A 25,942-nucleotide genomic window follows, 5' to 3' on the forward strand; every position below is an offset into this window, starting at 1 on the left:
ATATCAACCAACCAGACACCCCCAGAGCTCCTGGGGACTAAACCACCAATCAAAGAGTACACATGGAGGGACCCATGGCCCCAGCCGCATATGTAGCAGAGGATGGCATTGTCTGGCATCAATGGGAGGAGAGGCTCTTGGTCCTGTCTCGAGGCTTGATGCCCCAGTGTAGGAGAATGCCAGAGTGTTGAGGTGGGAGTGGGAGCATGGGAGTGGGAGCGCCCTCATAGAAGCAGGGGAAGGGGCATGGAAGAGGGGGGAACCAGGAAAGGGATAACATTTGAAATGTAAATACATAAACTATCAAAAAAAGAGAGAAAGAAATAGCAATACTAGTAGAAATAGGAAAAAAATGAAAAGGGTGAGGCAAAACAATGAAACATGAACAGGAATCCTCAGAGGCAGTTTTAGAAAGAGGAACACCTAGGAAGAAACAGACAGAAATCTGAACAAGAATAAGGTCCTGGAAGTAACAGAAAACAACTCAGAGTTGGGAGGACGAGGAGAAGGAGGAAGAGGAGGAGGAAAAAGAGGAGGAATGGGAAGAGGAGGAGGAAGAGGAGGGAGAGGAGGGAGAGGAAGAGAGAGAAGAGGAGGAAGAGGAGGAGGGAGAGGGGCAACAATAACAAAATTACAACTGAGACCCCAATATGTTAAATGGCTTAATGCAGATGTTACTCCCCAACCCCAGATTAAGAACAAAATGTGTATCACACAACTACAAGTGATGGCCTTTCAGACTGTCCACCCTGGAAAGCCAATGTCAGGAAAATACTATTTTGTTCCCATAATACACCTGTTGACATGAAAAAGTGCTATGTCTAGGGAGGATTTATGCGAGGTGCACGTTCAAATGAACAGCAGACTCTCCAACTTTCTTAGTGAGCAAATCTTGAAGTAGTTAGCATCATAGCCTCCTAGACTGAACTGGGGCAGTTCTACCCAGTGTCTTTCAGGCTGCCGTGCTCTCTTCCTGTCAATAAAACCAGCAGAAGAGTCAACACATGGTGTTTTTAATCTGTAGTGTCCAAGGGCTTTACTCAGAAGTACTAATCATCTAGAAGCAAGCTCCAATTCAGTCACGAAGAAAACTCTCTACCCATAAAAAGACTTAAGGAAACAGTAAGAGAGAGGGAAGTTTCCGTTAAGGCTCATGGATTGTGGCTTAGTTCATGAAAAAGTATCACAAACATGGACTACCAATCACCTTCCCTCTTCCCGACCTTCTATGGCCCACTTATCCCTTACTAAATAGAGACACACACTTCCTCTGTTCAGATCCTGGTCCCCACAATTGAATTTTTCTAGTAGTCTGTCGGCTGGGAGGCTGATGCTCAGGCTTAAGTAAAAAACTCTGTGGAGTTTCCTCCCTGCTGTGTTACACACTAAAATCTGTGCCTATTTTTTTAATGAATTGTATAAAATAATTATATGGTAGATGGCATTGGTGGTGCATACCTTTACTGCCAGTACAGGGCTGAGGAGCAGAAGGGCGGAGGCGCAGGGAGAAAGGCAGAAATATCTGAAAACCTGCCTGGTCTACCTTATTTTTTTTTTAAGGTTATACAGAACAAAAAGTTTTAAACCCTGTACTGTTGCTATCATGTCTTCATTTTTTCTCTTCTCTATCAGCATTCAGTTTGTTCAACAAGACAGAGCAGATCTCAGCTCTCATTGTTGCCATGGTAGCTATTTCCAGTCAAATAAAATATAAACCAAAGAAGGGACTTGGTACTTACAAATGTTTGGTAAAAGTCGGGGACATGACTAGAGTCCGTGGGCTAACGAGTAAGTGACAAGAAAGGCAGCAGCTGTGTGAAATGAAATGCAAGACTTCCGGGAGCCTCCCATAAGGCAAATGAGGGATGCCACGCTGTGCAAGAACTAGGTTAGCAGTAGTAAAGCCAGATTTAAGTTTTTAAATCATCTCACTTGCTTATTGTCGTAGTTTCAGTTCCATTGCTAAAATACACTAGTACAAAGGAGCTTAAGGAAAGGGTTTTTGTTTTGTTTTGTTTTTTACCTCACAGCTCCATTATTGGGGGCAATTAAGAGAGGAACTTGAAACAGCTATCACATACACACTCAAGAACAGAGAGGGTGTGTGTGTGTGTGTGTGTGTGTGTGTGTGTGTGTGTGTGTGTGTGTGTGTGTGAGAGAGAGAGAGAGAGAGAGAGAGAGAGAGAGAGAGAGAGAGATTTCCCACCTCTATTCCATTCATAATCTAAATCCAAGGAATGGCGTTAGCCACATCAATTAATGAAATGAAGTAATTCCCAGCAGACATACTCACCAGCTAACTGCTAGACAATGCCTCAAGGAGACTTTTCTGAGGTAATTCCAGATCGTGTTAGGTCATAAATTAAAACTAATAATGACATTTATCCTTCAGGAAAGGTAAAGTGAAAGCTTATAATTGAATACTCTAAATAACTCTTGTATACAATGAGTCTATAACAAACCCCTTCTCTTTTTTCACAACCACATCCTCCAAAAATCTGCTGTATCCTTTATGCAGAAAAGTCTCTATGAGAAGGGTGCAGTGTGCACAAATGGCATTCCATTCCAAGGTAGTAACTTACCACACGTGGAGGAGTGGTTTATTATTTATACACAGAGCAATAGCTAATATATTCGTGTGCTAGCTTCTTTATGAAAAGAATATTCTAGTTCACTGAGTTATGATGTACTAATAGTGAAGGTTTAAAACAATGTGTGTGTTACACCTTCCTTATTTAAGCTATTAAAAAAAACTGTCCTATTAGCAAGAGCATTATGAAGTCTTTGTATAATTAATAAAGAAAATGAGGTAAATGAGGAATCGAAATATACTCCTGGCTTTTCTGAACATCTGTTTTGAACAAACAAAAAGCTTACCATGAGAAGCCCATCTAATGACTGAACTGATATTTTCATGCCTGTTGATGGATATGAGAAGATTTATAAGAGGATGTAATTGATGATGGTAATACAGTAGAGACTACCTAAAGTATTTCCAATTCTATGGAACCAGTGGTCGGCAATAGGGATACTGAAAGTATAATTCAACTAACTCTTAGAGCCTCTATAAGTATTGCTTAAAAATGAACCTTTAACAGACATTCTTCAGATTTAAAACAGGATACTTCAAAAACAAAGCAGATGATATTTAATAGTTTCTTTCACAGATTTTTAAAAACGTCAGTATCAGAAAGGTTAAAGGTGTGCTTTTTATATCATTAATATGACTATCCTGCTTCATTACAGTTCAATTATTACAACAGCCATGGCACTGTCCCTCTTCATAGCCGAGTGTATGGGGCCGATTCAGAGTCCAGAAATTTGTGTATAAATGAAAGAATGATACACTGAAAATTTCTAGAAAGAAGGGTATTACTAAAAATCCACTTTGTTTTCTCTTTCATGGAGATCTTGTTTGGGGGACAAAGATTCTATATCTAGAGGATGCCACTGTGACAACGCTTCATCCTTGTTCACAGAAATAATGGCCTTAACTGGCATATAACACATAGCTGGCTTAATCTACAGTCACGTTGATCACTCGGCAGAATTCAAATGATTTCATATTAACTTCTCAGACACTGATTTATAGTATTTCTCAGAGTTACAACATTCGAATCGCACACGACAGAGCTATTTACTATGCTACACTGGCAGGTCCTAAAGCTAAAATAATTTGTCATGAGAGTGAGCACTATAGCAGCTGTCTTTCTTTTAAATAAATTAACGATCAATAGAAAATGTTCAGTTTCTACTGAGCCCAAGGCCTGAGTCACACAAACCTTGTTAGGTCCTCTTGTCCAAGGATAACCCAAAGCGTTATAGACAAAGAGTGGGAATCAAATTAGGAGTGGATGGGAGAACAGCAGAAGACCGATGGACACAAACCTATAAAGCGGAAAACCAAGTCGAACAATTTAAATTTCTGTTGGCTAACACAATCAAACAATGCATACTAGATTTCTTAGCTCTATTTGTCCACTTTGTGTTTTAAAATGTGCCCACACTAAACTATTAGGCTAAATGCAACTTGTACAGTAATTGAACCTGTACCGATAAAGGTCAGGCAAATAAAGCTGATGCTTACAGCAGGGATGTAATGGGCTTGCCCAGCAGGCTCAAGACATTGGTTCTCAACGAGCAAACAAACAAACAAACAAACATTGGAAGTTTAATGATATTGTACCCAGACTAATTTTTTAAAGATTCATTTGTTTCTGTTTAATGTTTATGGGTGTTTTGCCTGCTGTCTGCGCACCACATGTGCTCAGTGCCTTAACAGGCCAGGAGAGGGAGTTACAGATGCTTGTAATTGTAAGCTGCCAGGTGAGTACTGAAGAGCAGCAAGTGCTCTTAACTGCTGAGCCATTTCTCCAGCCCCTTGCGTTTGTTTTTTAAAGACAGGTCCCTGTTATACAGTTTAGGGAAGCCTTGGATTTACGGTGTAGCCCAATCCTCCAACTTTAAGCCTCTCATGTGCTGGGATTTCAGACGTGCACTACTATGTCCAGTCTAAATGTTTTTCATTTTGATGGTGACCTAATATGTCCCCATTAGGACATGGTAGGCAAATTTATACTATCTTTTCAATTTTCTTGTGAAGAATAAAATGTCACAAAGTGGTAGTGTAAAGTTGGTCAAAATCCGTAAACGTGGACGTCTTAGAGGTAACCTTGCTGCTGGTCTTTAGCTGAACTGTTATGGGTTCTAGCTGCCTTCTAGATTTAAGTTTATTCCCAGTGGTAAGTGCTACTCCCAGGCTTAATCGGAGAAGCTTCTCTTTGCAGTGAACTGTGGTGAATCTTCATGATTCGTGACCACTTGAGGTGCTGAGAATCGGTGGTTGTTGAATGCTGAACTAGAACAGAACATAAACTACCAAGGCTCAGGGATCATAGCAGAGGAGGGGGCAGAAAGAATGTAAGCACTGAAAGACAGGGAAAGCTCTGAGTTGCTGTCTTCTGGGCAGGACTATTACACACATGACCTCAAGCTGGGCTGAGTGTTTGCATGGCCTGTACAAGATGGGACCTATTAGTAGGCCATCATGGATCAGAAGCAGGGGCATCATGGCTCCACGCCTCCTTGAACTACTGTGGCTACTGATGATGAATTCTGTCACTGTCTTCAACTGTGTGTCCACTGAGAAGTCCATCAGGCTCAATGTATAGCTTCAAAGCCGTTGTCACAGACACTCCTGATTAAACTCAATGGGTCTCAAAGGGTGAGGAGAAGGAAGAGAGATGATTGTGGAAAAGAGATTTTGTGGGGAAGAGGGGAAACTGGGGGTGGGAAGTAGATAAGAGAAAATGAAGGGTTATAGTAATCAAAATGTGCTTTATATGTGTGTGAATTTTCCAAAACAAAAGAATCAAAGAAAAGGAAAAACATTTCCAAAGGAAATGCTTAAAATTCTGATTAAAACAACTCTGCTCTGAAATATTTTTTAAATCAAACTATGAGTTATGTAGTGAGTCATGTGTGACTCTGAGGAATAACGTGAACAACTCTCCGGTGTGGCGGGGTTAGTGGTTTGCCTACGTTCATCTTTGGAGAAGCCACGTTCCTGGGAAAGTATGCTCTTCTCCTAACAGAAATGCCGGTATTTTCATGCAATACTGAAAACTCTGCATGAAATCTGAGTCATGATGATCCCCTGGTCACCTAATGCCAGTTTTTAAAGTATTTAAGTTATGTGTGCATGTGTGGGATTAGGTGGGGTTGTGCACGTGTGCAAATGCACACACACACACACACACACACACACACAGAAACGCACACTCATATCTATGTGAGGTTATGTGCATATGAGTGTGGATGCCTTCAGCAGCCAAAAGGGGGTGTCAGATGCCCTGGAGCTGTTATTACATGAGCCTGTGGACAATTAACCTGGGGACTAGGTCTTGGTTTCAGGTCTTCTAGAAGGGCAGGAAATGCTCTTAACCAATGAGTCATCTTTCCAGCTCCATCTCATGTCAATTTTGACAGCATGTTTTTAGGGGAGCAGGTTTAGAGATTTAAAAGGTTTCTTCTACTATCTTATTATCAGAATTATAATAAAATACTCTTGCTCTGATAATGTTTTGTTTAAGGTATATGTATTTTTTCCTTTGTACTCATCATCAATGATCCTAGCATTTTAGATATCAATTTCTCATTTATATTTTATTTATTGTTATTATTTTCTGTGTATGTTATGGTAAAGAGAATGGGCTTGCATTCAATAATCAGAAATAAACATTAGGAGGTGTACGCATTAGGCTAAACATTCTGGCATAATTCAAATGGCAGCACTTTTCTAGATTTAACAGGAAAAGTATGATGACAGCAACTTGATATTCTGGTTCTTCAAAAGGTTAAGTATGTTGATCGAGGACTTTTCCCTAGCTGGAACCTGGCAAAGGCTAGTCTTGGAACTCTGAAAATTGCAAAGTTACGGGCAGTCTGCTACATGCCTGCGTGCTAGACTAGAAAACAGGGCTCTGGTTTATTCGTGTAGATAAGGTTCTGCATCCTATACAATAAGATGAGGAATTTGTGAAAGGGGCGAGTCCTCGCATATGGGAAGAAAGGAAAGTAATTTCACCAGACCAGGGGATTTTACAAAACGATCTTCTTGTGCCAAATCACCAAGTCAGCCAATTTTGCTCCTTTTCTATGCAGGTGTCCCTTTCTTCTGAATGGTATATTAAAACAATTTCACTTTTTATTAGTTTCCTAACTGTTATCTTGTTCCCACATTTTCACACCTTAACAGGACAGCTTCTTCGCCTCTTATTAAAACACCATTTGGAAGTACACTGGGTGGAAACTACTGCTCTGTCTAGATTCCTTTACTATTCGAGGGTCTTTTTCTGATGCTTCCTCCCCAAGCTGCAATGTAATCTCTCGTGTTCTCACAAGGGCAGCCTTCAAATGATAGGTGAAAACTCTTGGCTGAGTCCAGATTGGGGTTTTTGTTTATTTCCACTGCAAACATGATTCTTTGTGCAGATCTAGATCGTTGCGTTTCTTTTAATACGCCTGTGCTACAAGTTTTAAGTGATTGGTTCCTTGAAGTTAAAACCTTAGCTAGAAAAATTACTCAGGTCGTCATCCAGCAGTCTTTTAAGGCTCTCCGTGTCTTACACACGTTTTTGTTTACTCCTGTTGGAGGGTTCTTCACCTCGAGAAAATCCTGGCACCTCAGGTTCTTCAGCTACCATAAAAATGTTTGTGAAGCAGGCCAGTCTCCTACGCACAGCGTTTAACTAAAGAGACTCCTACCCTGAGCTCTGCTGTTCTTTGCACACAACTTAGAAGAATCTCACTTCCCTTTGCACTCCCCTTTCTACACTGGGAGACTCCGAGAACTTCCAAAGCACACGCCCACCTTCCGCGAGGGCACTGGACTACGCACGCGCGGATCCGCTGAGACGTCACCTCGGCGACTAGTAGTGACGTCAGAAGGCGCGCCTGGCCGAAACCTGTCCGGATTCTGCGGGCGGGAGTCCTGCCCCTTGGAGCTCATGGTGCGCTGTGGTTGCGCGTTGTTGAGAAAGGTCCGTGTCAGGGGCTCATCCCCCAGCTTTGCTGTCTCTCGCCGCTCTTCTCCTGGGTTCCTTAATTCCCGCTGTCCTGGGAGAAGACTGTCTCTGTAACATGCTTACCCCTGTTTGGGGTCCAGCTATAGGGAATTCCTATAATGTTCCCCAAAGCACGTGGGAGGATAGTTGGGCTACCTGACTGCGGTTTAGACTCGGCATTACGGTGTACGAGCCGTGCAGAGGCTTTTTTCTGTGTTAGTTTTGGTTCTCGTTGTTTAAAAGACTGTCCATAACCTTCTTTTATACGTTTCCCCTCCTTGGCACTGCTTTTAATATTTTTCTGAAGACTTTTTCTGGAAGCCAAAGTGTGTAATTGCTGTACTGCGTACAGAAATTTTACGTCAGTTTTTATGTAATGCCTGATTTAGAATCCATTTTTATAACAATCTGCAACCAACTGCTTCGATTAAAAAAAAATCACAGTGAGCTAACTAGCAACAGTTTGTGAAAGTTAGAAGTCACCTTATTACATAAACTGTTGTTATTAACAGCCATTTAAGATTGCAGCTCTTATAAATGAGCTTCCCCAAGAAATATGACAAATCTAAAGAATAAAGGAAAAGTCACACATTGAGTACAGCTTTAAAAGCCCTTACCAAGAATATCTCAGGGTGGTCAATCTTCAGTTTTTTTAAACCCACAGATATTTTTGATACCCAAAAATATTGCAAGTTGACAAAAATGTGAATATTAATTTACTCTGTAATTTGAAAGCCTGGGATTAAGACACAAGAGCTTTATAAGAAGTTACTTATGTAGTGAGGCTAACTAAATGTTGATTAAGAACCAGAAGGTATAATACAATGTCTGTGAAAGCCTGCAAAGCCAGAGAGTCAATGAGAGCGATATTTCAAGGATGGCTCAGACCACAAAACCATAAACCACAGTTTAGTTGTATTTGAGGATACATTGAAACTCTGACACCAGAAAATGGGTTTATGATAGAACAAATGATAATCTGTGTAGAGGAGAAACCATGACTAGAGTGGCAGAGAGAGTGGGCAGCTCAGAAAAGAACAGTAAAGCTCCAACAAGTGATGGTCACCCTGGTGAGATCTGCTGAGGGTTTTGAATACAGCACTGTGAACTTTATTATTTCATAAGCAGTAAAACCCCAAAGTCACGATTGTTTCTGAGTAAAGAGAAACATAGACGTCAGGTTCACTTAAGGGGAAATAAAGATGCTCTTGGCTCCTGGTGGTGTGTGCATTAAGAAGGAATGACGAGACCCTGAGAGACCATTTGGAGTTAACAGTCAAGGTTCTAAGGGAACAGTGATTCTGGAAAGGAGTTAGGCTTCTTGGAAAGCAAAAATTACAGTAAAAAGATATCCGTTTGTTCAATCTAGATGAGCAGATAATTAACTGAGGGAACAGCTTTTTGTTGCTGTTGCTGCTGCTTTTAGAACATTTTGTTTGGAGGGATCCATCCAGTGGCTACCCACCAACAGGTTACTCATTTAAAGGGTTTTTCATGTAAACAGAAGGCAGTTCTGCTTTCAGTTGTTTTAAACACTTAAAAGCTTAACCTTTTCACAGGGGAGCATTACTAGTACCTACTGAGGTCACCCTGAAGAGAAGGTTTAGAATGAAAACGGGAAAGGGCAGACTCCTTGAGGCTAGGTGAAGCATTTGATCATTAAGGGAGAGAGAGTGGGAAAGGAGGTAGTGCAAGAAAGGGCTATACATACAGGTGCTATACAGACAGCTTTGATTCTTTCCTCAAAGAAGCCTCAGTAGAATGAAACCAGAACCTTTTAAGTTAATAGAATATTTGATATATAAATATCCTCTCTTTCTCTCTCATTTTCTTAAGTATGGAAATTTCATTGATAATCTAAGAATCTTCACCAAGGGAGGAAGTGGTGGAATGGGCTACCCTCGTTTAGGTGGAGAAGGTGGAAGAGGTGGTGACGTCTGGGTTGTGGCCCATAAAAATATGACCTTAAAACAACTTAAAAACAAATACCCTCAGAAACGGTTTGTGGCCGGAGGAGGAGCAAACAGTCGGTAAGTGCTTATGGGGTGGTTCTCAGCTTCATGAAAGTCAAACTCTTCTGGGGAAACCAGAATATAGAGCTTTACTAATAACTCAAATTACCTTCTGTATTCTCATCAAGCATAAGTCTAACATGACTATTTTGGTGGGTTTGACCTTTGTCCATTTACTCTCCCAGTGTCCCTTTTCTATTTCCTCCTGGGAATAGATGTTATCTGAATCCGTACTTTGTTCCAAACTTACCTTGGGCAAAATTTCAGTAGTGCCCCAGCGGCTCCCTACCGTGGAGAGGCTTTCATTTATAGTTCTTCCACCCAGATATAACCACTAGCCAGTTGGACTTGACTTTTCTAATACATTTCTGTGGTTTTACAAATGTAATCATGTGTTTGTGTATAAAGTCCAGCATAAAGAAATAAGATAACAGAGCACAGTATTTTACAATGCCCTCTTCTTTACTTAACCTTTTCATGCCTAAAATTATTCAGAAAGCTGTGTATCACAGTATCAGAGTTAGCATTTTATCATTGCCAGTTTAGGCTAATGTTGGTGCTGTCCTTTTTATATTGCCATAGCCACAATGTTTTAATAATATCCTGTGTAGACACTCTTTACACGTTTAAGTAGCCAATTAGCCTTTCCCAGCTTAGTACTCCAGTTGTGGTCAGCTTTTTAGAAAAGTGACATCATTAGATTTGCTGGGTCTTTGTACTTGATTTGTATCATAGCAGTCATCTTTGGATGTCGGATATATATCAGTCCATTTCAGGTTTAAATGACTTAGTGCTTAACTCAGTAACAACTTATTTCCATTTTTATAGGTCATGTTAGTATAAAATGTAAAAACATAGGAATAACTGTTCTTTTCGAATTTAACCTTTTAATATTTGTTTTAGTGAGAAAGGCTGACTGTTAGTCAACGTTGTAAATGATTTCATTCAGTGGTGTTCTGTCTTGTTTTGTAGGGTTAGTGCACTGAAGGGCTCTAAGGGAAAGGACTGTGAAGTGCCCGCTCCCGTGGGTGTCTCAGTAACTGATGAAAACGGAGAAGTGCTAGGTGAGGCCTGGCTTCTACGCCTGTGTGAGACGAGCACATTTTCCCGAGTTAATCAGGAAATAGCGTAAGAGCTCCCTAACTCGTGAGGAAAATGTTCTTTAATATTAAAATTACATTGTTTATTGTGTGCATTGGGAGTCCACACACGTGGACGTTGGAGGATGATTTACAAGAATCAGTTCTCTCCCCCCATCCTGTGGAGACTAGGGATACCTAGGATGACTCAGGCCTTCACACACAGCCATCTCACAGAAGAAAGGGTTTTAACATTTATAACTTTACCTACTGGCTTATTAAAGATTTTTTTAAATGTATATAAAATATATTCAAAAGCTTACTGCTATATTTAAGATGGCTTTAAAGAGGTAAGAATACTTGGTTTTAAAACATATAATCAGCTTCCTTCTAGCTGTGTACAAAACTGTTCCTTTGGGGTCAGTATTTATTTGCCTTGTGTCCATGATAGACAAACACCTTATCTCCAAGACAACCCTAGAGAGTTGCTTTTAAAAGTGTGTTTTTTAAGAAATTTAATTTTATAGTTTAGCCCTTTAGATTTTTAAATTGGAATTTCTTGACATATTTATGCAACAAAACATATTGTTTTAATCTATTAATGTTTTTGTCTTTCCTCTTAAAGGAGAACTCAATAAAGAGAAAGACAGAATTCTGGTTGCTAAAGGTGGCCTTGGTGGTAAATTACATACAAATTTCCTACCTTTGAAAGGCCAGAAGCGAATAATTCACCTTGACCTAAAAGTTATAGCTGATGTAGGCCTAGTAGGGTAAGTATCACTTATATTCTTATCATATGTCTATCAGACAGTTCTGGACTACAAAATGAATTAAATAATAATTTTGGGCAATAAATATTCCTAGTTTATATAATTCGTATGTTAGTACTTTGTGCTAAAAATACAGTTGACTCTTAAAATTTTAAGAGTTTTAAGGCACAAATTTCATCACTATATTCCTATATATAATTTTTCTTTCTTCCTTCCCTTCATCCTTTCTTCCCTCTCTCCTCTTGCTTGCTTGCTTGCTTACTTCCTGGAACCCTATGTTGCACGTGCTGGTCTGTAAATTACCATACAGTTCTGGCCAGCCTCAGACTCAAGAGCCTACTGCTTCCCCTCTTAGTGCAGGTGGTTTAAGGAGAGCAGCCCTCAGCCCTCGTAGGTGCATATGTTTGAACACTTGGTCCTCAGTTTGTGGAACTGTCCAAGAAGGATTAGGAGATACGGCTTTGTTGGGGGAGGTGTGTCATTGCGGGGGGGGGGGAGGTCCAGATTTTAAGGTTGCAAAACCCCACCATTCTTACTTAGTTCTCTTTACCCCATGTAGACTCTCAGATACTCCTGCAGGCTGTCTGTCTGTCTGCTGCCATACTGCCTGCCATGATGGCCATAGGCAGGAATCTTCTAGAGCCCCAAATTAAACTCTTTTTTAATGAATTGTCTCGTTCATGATGTTTTGTCATGGCAATAGAAAAATAACTAAGACAACAGGTAGGAGATGCACACATGCGCTCACCTGGACCTCTCCCACTTCATACAGTCCAGGGACCAAACCCAAGGAATGGCACCACCCACTTACAGCATAGGTCTTTCCATATCAGCCATCACAATGACGATAGTCCCTCACAGACTTACCTACAGACCAACCTAATGTAGATAATCCCTCACTGACACTCTTCTCAGCTGACTCTAGATTGTGTCAGGTTGACAATTAAAAGTAAACATCACAGTCCCCATGCCTGGGTCTGGATTCCTGGAAAACTTAACTACCAACAGCCTGTTGTCAAGGGATAGGGAATGGTTTAGAGAGCCATGTGTGCTGGATAGATGTACATTCCTTGGTGCTTGAGTGGAACTTCAGTAAATATTCGTTAAGTCCATTTGATATATGATATGAATAATTCTCATGTTTCTGTTTAATTTTTGTCCAGATGACCTGTCTAGTAGAGAAAATGGGATATTCATATCATCTCTTATTAATGGATTGATGTTAATCCGTGTCTTTAAACCCAGTACATGTTTTATGAAACTGGGTTCCCCAGCATCTGGTACATACATATTTAGGATAGAGCTGTGTTTTGGTTAGTTCTTCCCCTGATCAGAATGAAGCGCCCCTTTTTTATCTCTTCTGACTAGCCTTAGTTTGAAGTCTGTTTTGTCAGATTCTACGATGGTGACTCCTGCTTGCCTCCTGGTCCCATTTGATTGGGGTACTTTTGTCCATCCTTTCAGTCTGTGCTGTGCATATCTTTAAAGATAAGGCGCATAAGCTACAGATAGATGGCTATTGTTTCTTGATCATTCAGTCTGTCAGCCTGTGTGTTTTGATGAAGAGCTGAGGGCAGTGATTTTAGAAGTTATTACTGAAATGTGTGTGTTAGGCAGTCATTATGTGGTTGGTTTCAGAGTTGTTTGTGTTCTCAGTGGTGCTTTATGACTTCATATTTCCTTCCACAGTCTCTCTGTTGTCTCATTCCTCTCATCAGCCTCAACTTCCTGTGTTCTCTTTAGGTTTGGTTTGTTAGATTTAATTTATAGGGCTGTTTATATCATGGAAAGTGTTTCTTTATCCTTCAATTATGACACATAGTTTTTGCTGCCAATGTTACTCTAGCCTGGCCATCATAGTCTTTTAGGAGTTGGAATGTACTGCCTCAGGCTATTCTGGCCTTCAGAGTTTCCATGGAGAAACCAACTGTTATTCTGATGAGTTTTTCTTTATATGTGGCTAGTGTTTTTTCTCTTGCAGCTTTCAATGTGCTTTCTTTGCTCTGTATACTTAGCACTTATGTTGTAACTATGACATGCTGTGGCGATTTTCTTTTCTGGTCTGGTTGTTTTGTAATCTGTGTGTTTCTTGTATTTCTATGGCTATGCCTTTTCTTAGTTTGGCAAAGTTTTCTTCTGTTATCTTGTCAAAGCTCTAGCCTATGCCATTGATTTGGGATTCTCCTCCCTCATCAATCCCTATAATTCAAAAGTTTGGCCTTTTTAATGGTGCCCCATGTTTCCTTTGTTCCTTTCCTGTGTTCCTTTCCTGTGTGTGTGTGTGTGTGTGTGTGTGTGTGTGTGTGTGTGTTTTAATTTTTCATATTTCTTGCCTATTTTGCTTAGTTCCTTAACTTTATCTTCCATTCCTAATTCTTCCCTCTGTTTAATCTATTCTACTTGTTAAAAGCTTTCCTTTTAGTTTCCTAGTTGAATTGCTGGGTTTTTCAGTCCCATCATCATTTCAGCTTGATCCTCTTCCAAGTCCTGGATTGTCTTGTCAGTTCCATCAGCTTTGTTTATGTTGCCATGGGCATCACTCAGTTATTCCCCTTAAGTTCTTTCTTCTTAATTTTATTGAGCTGTTTGTATTTTCACTAAAGTCAGTTGAATTCTGTGATGAAGCGAATGGTTCTTTTAAATTCTGTGTCCTGGAGTTCATCTACATAATTCTCATTGGCAAACATTTCAAAAGACTGGTAGGTTTTAGAATGAAGATACTGGTTTGATCATTTTGTATCGTTTATATTTTTGCAATGAGGTCTATGTATATGGACTTTTGTTGGTTTGGGCATGTGGACTTTGTTGGTTCTAAGTCTTAGATAGAGCACGTTTGGTTAGAAAAGAGGATGTATGAATAGGCTGGGCCTGCAGGCTGGAAATGGCTTGAGTGGAATAGAGTCAGTCAGATGAGCACAGTGCACTGGGGCAGGATACAAGATGTGCCTTTTGGTGCCTGGATTGGGGGGAGGGGTGGGGATTGGGAGTAGATAGGACTAGATGGGAAAGTTGGAGATGGCATGGGTCAGTAAACTTTTTTTCTTCAAAAAAAAAACTAAGGCATATTTTAATAGTCATGGTTCTCTAGAGGAACAAAACTTATAAAATCCAGGGCAAAGGACTGTGATAAATGATGCTATCTATGGACTCAGCAGCAGAAAATTCTAAACTGTGGAAAAGAAGCTCTGTGGGACAAATGACCCAGTTTCTTTAAAAGTAAATTGCAAAAGAGAAGCAAAATGGAAGGTAAGGGTATGTGAAAATGATTTCAGAGGCACTCCAGATAATTATAATTCCAGTACTTTATTTCAATTTGTACTCAAACAACCAGATTTTAAAAATGGGAGACCCCTGAGCTAAAACTGACCAGAATGCTTCCTCCCTGAGGGTTAGCTTTCGTGGAAACAGAAAGCACACTGTAAGCTTCCAAAGGAGGAAGGCAACCCAGTCTTATCCAGCTGTGACACCTGTGACGCTGTCAATAACCAGCATGTCACCGTGCTCCTAAGGGTGCAATAGTGGCACATGCACATTGGCAGGAGCCCAAAGTCTCTAGCTAGACTTATACTCATCATATCGGCACTTGGAAGTCAGAGGCAGATGGATCGCTGAGTTCCAGGCCAACCTAGTCTACATAGTGACAGCCAGGACAGCCAGGACAGCCAGCCAGGACTACACAGAATACACTGTCTCAAAAAGCCAAAAAAAAAAAAAAAAAAAAAAAAAAAAAAAGGAAGGAAAAAGGAAGGGGGCCTGGTTCTCTATAGCCTGGTAGTCTGGAACTCTGTAGACTGGGGTGGCCTTGACCTCCCCTCTGCCTCCCAAGTGCTGGGATTAAAGGTGTGTGCTATAACCACCTGGTAGGAATTTACTTCTTGTCAGAACAGAGTTAAAGAGTGGAGTTGAATGAGAATTCTTGAATGCTTGTGAGAAAACTCCAAGAAAACAAGCGTCTTGTGACCCAGTTTCTTCAAAACTCCAAACTGTTCTTGGAATGTATTTTCATGCTCCTTCCAGGTGTAGCAGATAAGATTGAGTTTTCTTCCATTGTTGTTATTCATGTTCCTCTATGGAAAAGCATGTATTTTCCACTTGTGACTTAGTCTTGTGATTGAACAACTTGCTCATGTGATTCTTTTTAACCCCCAAGTATAAATTTCCTGATGCTCTGATTAAACTTGGCTATTGCTTGAGACTTTAGTCCACCTCATTTTTAGCCCCCACCTCCCCAGGTTCACACCACTAACTAAAGTAGTAAACACTTGAAATGTTGAGTATTCAAAAGCATGCAACTGATTCTGATTTTGTTATAATGTGCATATGTATTTCAGATTCCCAAATGCTGGAAAATCCTCCTTACTGAGTCGGGTTTCCCATGCAACACCTGTGATTGCAAGTTATGCATGTAAGTATAATTGGTGTATTTTAATGTGTGAGGTAAGTTTTCTTTGCGTAAGACTAATAGAAGTCTCAGTTTAGCTTTAATTTGAAAGCTTTCAGCAGTTAGAATCTATGCATTTTTTTTTAATCTTTCAGACTACTACAGTCCTTGTTACGAACATTGCTGCATTTATTCCTCTGTTGAACATCACTTACTTGGTTACTATAGGATTTTAACGCTACTTAGCTCGTGTTATGTACACTGTGATAAATACTGGGAAGACAGATAAACATTTTTACTAATTTTATAAGAATTTTTTTTCTAGGAACCATATTAGGCTATGCTGCTAGAAAAACTGGTAAGCAGAACTTACCAGCAATGTTGTGAGATTAATTATACTCAGACTAGGGAGGAAGGAATGTGTGTGTTTGTGTGTTTGCACATCACTGATAAATATAAGGGGAGGACAGTGTTAAAGAGCAAAAGTGACTGCTGTAGGTAGACTCTGCTGAGGGACTGTGCTTGGGCAGAGATAAGCACAATGATTATGATTAATCAGAGCTTTAGAATAGAGGTAAAGGGTCTTTAAGCTATGAAAAGAGCCTATACACAGCTTAGTAGTTTCAGGAAATTTGTTTGTCTAGAAAACATGAAGAGACAGAGGTGGGAAGTGAGATTAAAGTCAGATCAAATTCCATAGACTACACAGGTTGTCTTTCATAGTATTAAACACCTTAAAAGTATTCAGAAGACTTTATCTAAGGGATAAAATAGACTTTCCAACGTTCTCTTAGCAATACTATAGAAAGTGGTTGGTATAAAGCATAAATGAATCTGGAAGAGTAGTTAGTCTGCTAGTGCAGTAGCTGGATGAGATACAGGAAAAGATTAGGTTAAAGGTATTGAATGAATATGAGACAGTATTTTCCACTATTAAACAAAAGCCCGCACAATGGCAGTCAAGTTGACCAGCCAGGTTAGCCCTGTAGAAGGAAAGACAAAAGTCCTAGGAGAGAGCTAGTACAGAAATGGAAGGCGTAAGAACAGCTCAGATGAGAACTCTCCCAGGCCCTGTGTGGTACAGTTAACAGTACTTCCTGCTAAGTCTGACTTTCAGCAAGTCTGACATGTGGCAGAAGGAGAGAACTGAGTCCTGTAGGTATTCTCTGACCTCCATATGCATACCATGCCATGCGCAAGTCCTTCCCCCAAATATATAACTACATAAAGGTAACAGACTCTTAAAAAGAAAGAAAAGTGTTACTGGAGAAGCAGTGATTGTTGTGATCAGGACCTGAGTCCCTAAGCATTCTCAGGCTGCCCTGACCATGCAGCAGGGCTTTAGGCTCAAGCATAGAAGTCTGTCTTCAAAATACAATGTGAATGACAGATAACTTAGTACCCACTTCAATAAACTAAAATGGGATTAAATATTCAGCAAATAGATATTATTCAACCTATATATAATATTGACATTTTTCTAGAGTCTTTAGTTTTTTATGCCTTCCTTAATCTACTGCCATTTCTCCTTTCAGTTACAACACTAAGGCCTGAACTTGGAAAGATTATGTACAATGATTTCAAACAGGTTGGTAGTTTTAAATTAAAACATGGTTGGTTTTGTTTTGGGTTTTCCTCTCTTTGATAGAACTTTTAAAAACATTTATTTTTAAATGTGTGTGTGTGTGTGTGTCTGTGTGTCTGTGTGTGTGTGTGTGTGTGTGTGTGTGTGTGTGTGTGTGTCTTTGTATGAAGTCAGATGGGTGTCGTTTGCTGGAGCTGGAGTTGCTATCTGATGGTGTGCTAGGAATTGCTCTTCTATTCTCTGCCAGAAAGCATACGCTTCTGACCACTGAGCTCTCTTGCCTGGTAGTAGGACTTTCATATTTACATGTGTGGGTGGTCTTGAAGGAAAAACAGGGGTTGAAGGAAAAAACTATGGGCAAAGTAATTCCGCTCAACATTATTATAGTAAAACAAGAATTTAATTTCTTCTCCTCCAAATGCTATGCCCACTTCATCTATACAGAATTATGTGTTTGTTATGCTTTTCCTAGTCTGAATCTTCTCAGTATATGTCTTTATTTTAGTACCCCAGGGGATTGTTAGTCTCCGGTTCTTAAAGTGACTTTCTATAGAAGCTGTAGTACTTCTGTGAAAACTGTCTAATTCCAAGCTTCTGATTCTGAAAAGGGGGAAGGTGGGTGGTTCCTCAATGTTTGCTTTATATTCTTAGGGAAGAACTGTGGTTGCTTTATATACCCAGAGAGGCCTGCACGCCTGCATGTGGAAGGATTAACTGTGTTAAGTCTAGAGAACAGAATAGTCAGTTTAAAAAAGTAATGGATTATGAAGCCATAAAAAGCTAAGATCTTGAGTACATACTGCTGAGGGAAGAAGCCGAAAGGCTATCTTCTTCTAATTTCAACTATTGGTGATCTAGTAAAAGCAAGCTATGGCAAAACAAAAAGGTCAATTTTGTCAAGATAAAGAGAAAGGAAGCATGTTTAGAGGAAGCCCAGATAATTCTTAGGAAAGAGAAACTCTTCCATGTTACCATTACTACTGATGCATCATTCATTTGTCAAAACCTTCAAAATATACACGACCAGGATGAACCCTCTGTAAAGTATGAATCTTAAATGGTAGTGGTGTGTGTGTTCATGAAATTCTCAGATACAATAAAAAGATCTGAGTAGTGATGTGACATAGAAAATAAAATGTCAACTATTATAGAGTACTAAATGCTAAATAAACTTATAGTATATGTTGAACATAATGACCAATATTTAGAAGAAAAGAACATTATTTATACCTAATGTTTAAGGAAGATCAATAGAGATTTCTGAAGGAAACTTTAGGATGTGAGACCCTTGCTGTGCACACACCTCTGTCATAGCCGTAGCCTCTTTTCAGACTCAGATTCCTCATCAACACGGGCGACAGTGCTTCTCCCTCCTTACTGCATCTCAAACCGTCTGGGTGGGCTAGGGACTACAGTGACAAATGATGCCTGGTCTCCAGAGACTTCAAACTAATGTCCTATGGGTTGCCTGGCTATTTGTTTGTAATAGATGTCCCCTCGGTGATCCCAATGACACAGCCATGTATGATGCACAGCAAGGCCTGAGAAGTGTGAAGTGATTCTTATGGGGCGCTATTGTCTCACTGTGGAAGAAGAGGCGACCCTGCTGGCCTATTGTGAACAGAAAAAGATCAATGGTGCCATTTACAATTGGAATGTAAAACTTAGAAAATACGGGTGTATTTACTACATGTGAATACTAATGAATTCTGCTTATACAAGTTGTTTTATAAAAGAATTCATAGGTATAATATAGGGTTAGAATTAAAGACTAACAGCTCGGTAGGTAGAGGAGCTGATGACCTGAGTTCAATCCCTGGATCCCACAGGTGGCAAGAAAAAACTGACTACTGAGAGTTGTCCAGTGCCCACATGCATGTTGTAGTTCATGTGTGCCCATACACATTCAGACATGCATCTACACTGATTAATTATTTACACATTTACATTAATAACTGTTAACTGTTAAACTAACCTCCCAATAACTATAATTTGGTATACTACAGAGTTAAAATGGGATGCAGATATCTGATAACAAACGATTTTAGCATATTTATTTCAAAGATGTCATAGAGTGATTGATTAGGAACTATATGAAGTTTGAAAATTTGGAAAAAAAATTGACCTCGGTTTCATTTTTTCTTTTTTTTACTAGATTTCAGTAGCTGATCTCCCAGGTTTGATAGAAGGAGCACATATGAACAAAGGAATGGGCCACAAGTTCCTCAAGCATTTAGAGAGAACCAGACAACTGCTTTTTGTCGTAAGTCATATGCGTATCAGTAAAGTTCAAATGGATTAACTTGTTCTTCCTCGAAACACTTTGTAAGATTAAAGATAATGTGTCACAAATCATGTTGTCATCATTGATAAATGCTGTTCCATATCTTATGGTAGTACCAAAAGATTTTACAACCTGGTGACACCACAGCCATCTTGGACGTGTGATGATACTCTGTGAGTTCATGTAGTGATAAGATCATTGGATGTGTTTTCAGAATGTAGTCCTAATATTAAACAGTACACGATGGCACTGGTAAATATCACTCCTATAAGTCTGTGTTGGTGGGGACAAGTACAGGATAATGCCTGTTTATAATCTGGGGGTGGAAATGCTGTTGGTATTGTTTTGTATGTGCACTTGGCCAGACTTGCCAAGACTTTAAGTCCTTGAGATTTTGGCACAGTCTTATGAAGTATCTCTTTCAGTCTAGTTGGTATGCTTGAGTCAAGCATGAGATCATCAATATTGATATCTATATAGTTTCTCATCAATGACTCATTTTGTACAGTAATGCTTGTACCTAACATGACAGCACAGTTTGTTACTTCATTGAGTGACTGAATTACCAATTAAATATAGATCAAGAAAATATTCCTTGTTGAAGTTATTGAGAGGAAACATTTCTAAGCACAAAACTGTTCTGCGTTTCCTCTTCTCTTTAGGTTGATATTTCTGGATTTCAGCTTTCTTCTGTAACTCCATATAGAACTGCCTTTGAAACTATAATACTTCTTACAAAAGTAAGTTTTCTGGTTCACTGTGTTCTGGGTTTAGTCCACCAAGTATGAATGTCACATAGTAATCAGAATAACAGCCTTTTTAAAGACTTTTCTATCAGTTGAAAAGTTAAAGTCGCTGTCTCCAAATCCTCAGACTTCACTCTTCTCCAACTGTTAGGTTGGTAACGCCCTCCTCTGCTCCACGTCCCTCACATCTTGTCTGGCTTCTGCCCTGGCATCTTTCCTGAAACATGCTCACTTAATAAATTCTCCTCATACTCTTTTCTCTTTTGGAGGATACTCATTAGCAAACCATTACTGCTACACTGGCACTCTCCCGCAGAGCTATGCTTCCAGCACTTTCTTACCATGTAAGCAACATTGCTGAGAGTTATTGAATAATCTTACCATACTGCCATTGTTTCCCGTCGCTTACAACTGATGTGCCCTTGACTGCTCAATCTGTAACTGATAACCGTCTTTCACTTATGCTTTAGACGGTGTGCTTACTAGGCATTTGTGACTGAATGTCATGTTAACCACTAAAGGAAGAAGGAGAAGGAAAAACTCTGCAGCCTTTTCTGTTTTAATTCTGTAGCTATCCCCACAACATTGCTGAAACTTACTTTTAAGTACATTATGCCTTTTTCAAGCATGCAGCAGATACTAAATTGTTATGACTAGCATATGTCTTATCCCTGTAACTCTAGTTACTTGCATTTCGCTCTAGGCACAAAATGAGCTGTTTCTGGGAAGTCACGTGAGCTAACATCCTATTGTCTGGTTTAGCAAAAAGCATTGTTCGTTTTGCAGTTACTATGATTTATAGCTCTGTGGTGATATGAATGGGCTGTAGAGTTACCAGGTTATTAAAGAAGGATGAAGTTACCGTCATACTGTTATTTGTGGTTTCTTTTTATTTAAAGGAGTTGGAGTTGTACAAAGAAGAGCTGCAGACAAAACCTGCACTCTTGGCAGTTAATAAGATGGACTTGCCAGATGCCCAAGTTAAGCTTCATGAACTGATGAAGCAGCTGCAGAAGCCGGAAGGTGAAGTGCGCTCACTGGTCTGTTAGGCAGCGCTAGCTGTGTGCAGGGATTGGTTTTGCTGCTGGTGGCAGGGTGGGGGTTAAGTTCTTGAGACAGGGCTTCCTGTAGTCTAGGACAGCCTCAAGTTTGTTGTTTATCTAAGGATCACCTGGAGTTTCTGCCTCTGCCTCCCAGATGCTAGAATTATAGACATGTACTACTATGGCCAATGGTAGTAAAAATCAATGGGAAAGAAAGCTAGTGTTTCTTATCTAGAAACTCTAAAGGAAGAGCACATCATGTTCGGAGCACTGAAATAGCACTGACCAGTCATTAATCAAAACAAATAAGTTAAGTTAGAGAAAGAAAAGAAAGACTACTTATGTCCAAAAAGGTCTTTAAAAAACCCTAAAATTTATATGGACCTGTAAAGGGTGTAAGAGAGGGCCTAGAAAGTTGTCTCAGGCACCGAGAGCACATGCTGTTCTAGTAAGGACTAGAGTTCCCAGCATCGTGTCAGGTGCCTCATAACCCCACACCAGGTAGTCCGATGCCTCTTGTGTCCACACACGTCTCTCCACCGAGACACCCATTCATACATTTAACCAAAGATAAAATAAAAGTTTTGTTTCTTGACTTTTTGGTTTAATTTTTTTAGCATGACTCCAGTCAGTCCAATCTACTTTTATACCATTTAATTACATGCAGAATAATAAGATCAGTTCTGAGTCAAGGAACAAGGTAATTTTTATTTTTTGATGGCCTCCTAACACAGTTCTGGTTATCTGGAAATCATTATATAGACCGGGATGGCTTTGAAATCATAGAGACCCACCCACTTCTGCTCTTGAGTGCTGGCATTAAAGCCTTGTACCAACATGACCAGCTAAAGATAAAAGAAATCTTTAAAAAGAAAACCAAACCAAACCACCCAGGGTGTGTAAAAGGAGAAGTCAGTAACTACCCGTGGAGTGTAACTGGTTCTGTCACAGTACCTTCATCAGCCCTAGAACTTTGTTTCAGTGGTGCACACTGTACTTTAACAAACCGAGTAAGGTTTTACATTTTTTTCTTGGTTTTTTTTTTTTGAGACTTTATATATGTATGGGTATTTTGTGTACATGTATGTCTGTGTACCATTTGCATTCCCAATGGAAGGCATCAGATTTTCGGGGTCTGGAGTTACAGACAGCTGTTAGCTGCCCTGCTGAAACTGAACCTGTTCTCCGGAAGAGTCATCTGAGTCAGCTCTCCAGCCCCTAAAGCTAGTAGTTTTAAAGAGGAATTTTTGTTGTTGTTGTTTTACCACTGTTAACTTAGTAATTCTGAAGAGTATTAGTCTTTAGAAAAGGACATTTAGTTCTGTGTTTATATGACACAGAAAGTAATGTCTGCGACTAATGTCTGTGACTAAAAGGATACGTCTGAAGTGTCTTAAATGGAAATACTTCCACTGTATAAAGAAACCTAGAGGGACTGACTTAGTCACTATTCTATTGCTGTGAAGAGACACTGACAAAAGCAACTCTTGTAAAAGCAAGCATTTGACTGGGTGCTTGCTTACCATTTCAGAGTCTCGCGTTATCATCATGGTGTGGACATAGCCTCTTATATGGCACTGGAGCAGTAGCTGAGAGCTACATTCTGTTCACAGGCAGACATAAACCAGGCCCAATATGGGCTTTTCAAAGTATGGAAGCCCACCTCCAGTGACACACTTCCTCCAACAACACCTCCCAGTCTTTCTAGTCCTATCAAATAGTGACACTTCCTGCTGACTAAGGATTCAAATGTATGGGCCTACAGGGGCCTTTCTTATTCAAACCACCACAGGGACTCTTCACAGTGTGGCACACTGAGTGTTGTAGGACACTTTTATCCTGTGGTGGTGATGGGTTTTGGCACCTAGAAAGGACCTCATGTGCAAATGGCAAGTGGCCATCTGCTTTTAGAGAATACTGATTTCATTGTTATTGGGATGATAATTGGGGAAAACAGACCAATATACTAAGATTAAGATCATTTGTTCTTTTCTTGAAAATCATTCCCCTCCATAATGCACATATTAGAACTATCCCTGAGTTAGTAAGTTAGTCTTGGGTCATAAACCCTAAAAGTCTTCATTCATTAATATCGTGGTTCACCTTGCTAATTGATCTTGCAGTTGGTGCTACTAGAACTGAGGGTAACTCAAGAGCATATATGTATTCTGGACTACCACAGTCCTTGAGTTTATCTCTCTGGGCTTTCTTTGAGGTTTATAACTCTCAGAAGTCAGGGTGATTTCTATGGCATCTGGCCCACCTATTCACTATGCTGTACCCCTCCCCCACTGCCATGGTGTTAGGGAGAAGGTAAAGCTATGCAGCCCTGTTATTCCCTAAGTGGTTGATTAGACTCAGATAAAATGATCTGCCCTTGAGCTCTTTGGCCTCATGCCACAATTTTTAATGGGATCCTGGCCTCCATTTGTGATAACCCTGTACCTGAAAGAAGTTAGAACTTACATGTGTACTAAGGTAAGCCAGAATGTTCTAAGTGATGTCATTATTTTTATAAAAACTTGGCCTCATTTTATTTGGCTTCCTCAAGCAATTTTTATTATTCCTTTAAGTATTGTCATGATTTACTAGTATTTATCCTTCATTTTGTTTAAACCACATTTGTCTAACAGTTATTTCCTAAGTACTTACCATGTGCTGAGAACCACCTTTATCAGTAATGAAGCACAAATCCCGAGAGCTTATGAGACAGGGCAGAACAGGGAAAGAGCTCCAGATGCTGAGTCGTCAGTTTCACAGTTTTGAATTAATTTTTTAAAAGGCAATGAAATCACCTGTTCTTGTTTCAGACTTTCTGCATTTATTTGAAGCAAAGATGATTCCAGAGAAGGCTATAGAATTCCAGCATATCATTCCCATCTCAGCAGTTACTGGTGAAGGGATTGAAGAGTTGAAGAACTGTATAAGGGAATCACTGGATGAGCAGGATGACAAGGAAAATGATGCATTTCATAACAAGCAGCTGCTTAGTTTGCAGCGTTCCGGGTCAGCGTCTTAGACTGAGCCACATCAAAGTGCGCTGCTACTATTCTAGAAAAGGCAGCATTTAAACCTAGTCCAGCATATTGACAGAATACTGCTTGGTCCTAAGGAATAGGAAAATCATGTTTAAAACACGGGTGAGCCTGCAGTGCATTATGTTCAAGGAAGCCAGGCAAGCACAGCAAGACAAATGTCAATGCTCTCACATGCTGAGTCTTAAAAGGTAAATTGAACAGATAGGAATACTGAAAAATGGTAATTGTTTATAGTATAAATAGGAGCTAGACGATTAAGAGATGTTGGTCAAAGGATACAAAGTTTCAGTTAAGCCTTTCAGACCTGTTGTGTATCTTTTTTGTTTATAGAGTAATGTATCATATTTTGAAAAATTGTAAGAAAAATAGGTTTTAAGTGTTCTGACCACAAAAAAAAATTTGAGAAAAATAAATCTTTTAAAATAAATTGACTCTATTTCACAACGTGCTTTGTATGATAAAGATACGTGTATAATTTTGTATCTGTTAAAAATAGTATTGAAATTACATTAATTTGAAAGCTTTTCTACATTTTAAAGATAGTATTTATCAATATGTTTCCTCATATATGTCTCATTCAGGAAGATAAATTTTTTCCTCCTTTTCTTCTAGTTTTAGTTCAGCAAGGCGATTCCTTTTCTGCATAAAGTGTACAGAAGACCCAGGCTAGCAAGAATAGCAAGCACACTGAGACCAGCAGGGCTCCTGTGTCTTATTCCTGATGCGGAATTCCTTACCCAAGCATGGTGGTGTGGGCCTCTTGGGAAGGAATAGCAGGGGATTTTGAGTAAAAAGCCCCTCCTGGGTGACATAGCAGGGTCTAGGTTGCTCTGGATTTCATAGTGGGACCAAGTTTCAAAAATAGTGCTTTTTAATAGCATGTTTAATTTTATTACTGCGCGTGGCGTGCTGTTTTGTCTTCAAGTAAGTCTGTGTACCATGTGACCGTGCAGATGAGGTGCCTTAGCAGCCCAAAGAGGGTGTCAAATATCGTGGAATGCAGTTCTCTACAAACTTCTCTACAGTTGTGAGCCACCATGCAGGTGCGGGAAATCAGACCCAGGCCCTCTGCAAGAGCAGCCCATGTTCTTAACTGCTGGGCCATCCCTCCAGACCCTTTCTTTATCAATACTTTCTTATTTGTTCAATATTATTTAATAATTTATTGTTAAGAAACAGTTGTGGTCATTGACCCCCTTTTTAAAAAATCCCTTTTTAATTGTATGTTGTTTGGACTTAAATTTCCTCTGACTTGATAATGTGTATAGTTTGATAAAATACTACTTTAACTTTAATGTAGTTTCTGTTCCCAGGCCCCAGGCCCACCCCTCTCTCACTCTAGTGCATGGACTCGTTTACTTGTATCTCCCGTCCTTCCTCACAGAGGAATTTCCTAAGCACTGCAGGCTGCTGCACATGCACTGCTACACAGAACAGGT

At 39.8% G+C, this 25,942-nt stretch overlaps 1 protein-coding gene across 1 annotated transcript; it reads left to right on the top strand.

The window, feature by feature from the left end:
- Positions 1–7,432: 7,432 nt before the first annotated feature.
- On the top strand, positions 7,433–24,951 carry Gtpbp10 (GTP binding protein 10). Its single transcript, NM_001100815.1, has 10 exons — positions 7,433–7,541; positions 9,402–9,595; positions 10,550–10,641; positions 11,282–11,426; positions 15,758–15,831; positions 17,343–17,395; positions 19,548–19,655; positions 20,339–20,416; positions 21,322–21,445; positions 24,276–24,951. The coding sequence occupies exons 1-10, from the start codon at positions 7,509–7,511 to the stop codon at positions 24,482–24,484; spliced, it is 1,110 nt and encodes a 369-aa protein (NP_001094285.1). The 5' UTR covers positions 7,433–7,508; the 3' UTR covers positions 24,485–24,951.
- The last annotated feature ends 991 nt before the right edge of the window (positions 24,952–25,942 follow it).

This window comes from Rattus norvegicus, chromosome 4 (genome assembly GCF_036323735.1).
Source record: "Rattus norvegicus strain BN/NHsdMcwi chromosome 4, GRCr8, whole genome shotgun sequence".
Lineage (NCBI taxonomy): Eukaryota > Metazoa > Chordata > Mammalia > Rodentia > Muridae > Rattus > Rattus norvegicus.

Excerpts from the sequence above, each read along its gene's own strand:
- Gtpbp10 (NM_001100815.1), top strand. The coding sequence starts at position 7,509 with ATGGTGCGCTGTGGTTGCGCGTTGTTGAGAAAG. Across the intron at positions 9,596-10,549 it reads GGAGGAGGAGCAAACAGTCG|GGTTAGTGCACTGAAGGGCT; the intron begins GTAAGTGCTTAT and ends CTTGTTTTGTAG. Across the intron at positions 21,446-24,275 it reads GCAGCTGCAGAAGCCGGAAG|ACTTTCTGCATTTATTTGAA; the intron begins GTGAAGTGCGCT and ends TTCTTGTTTCAG.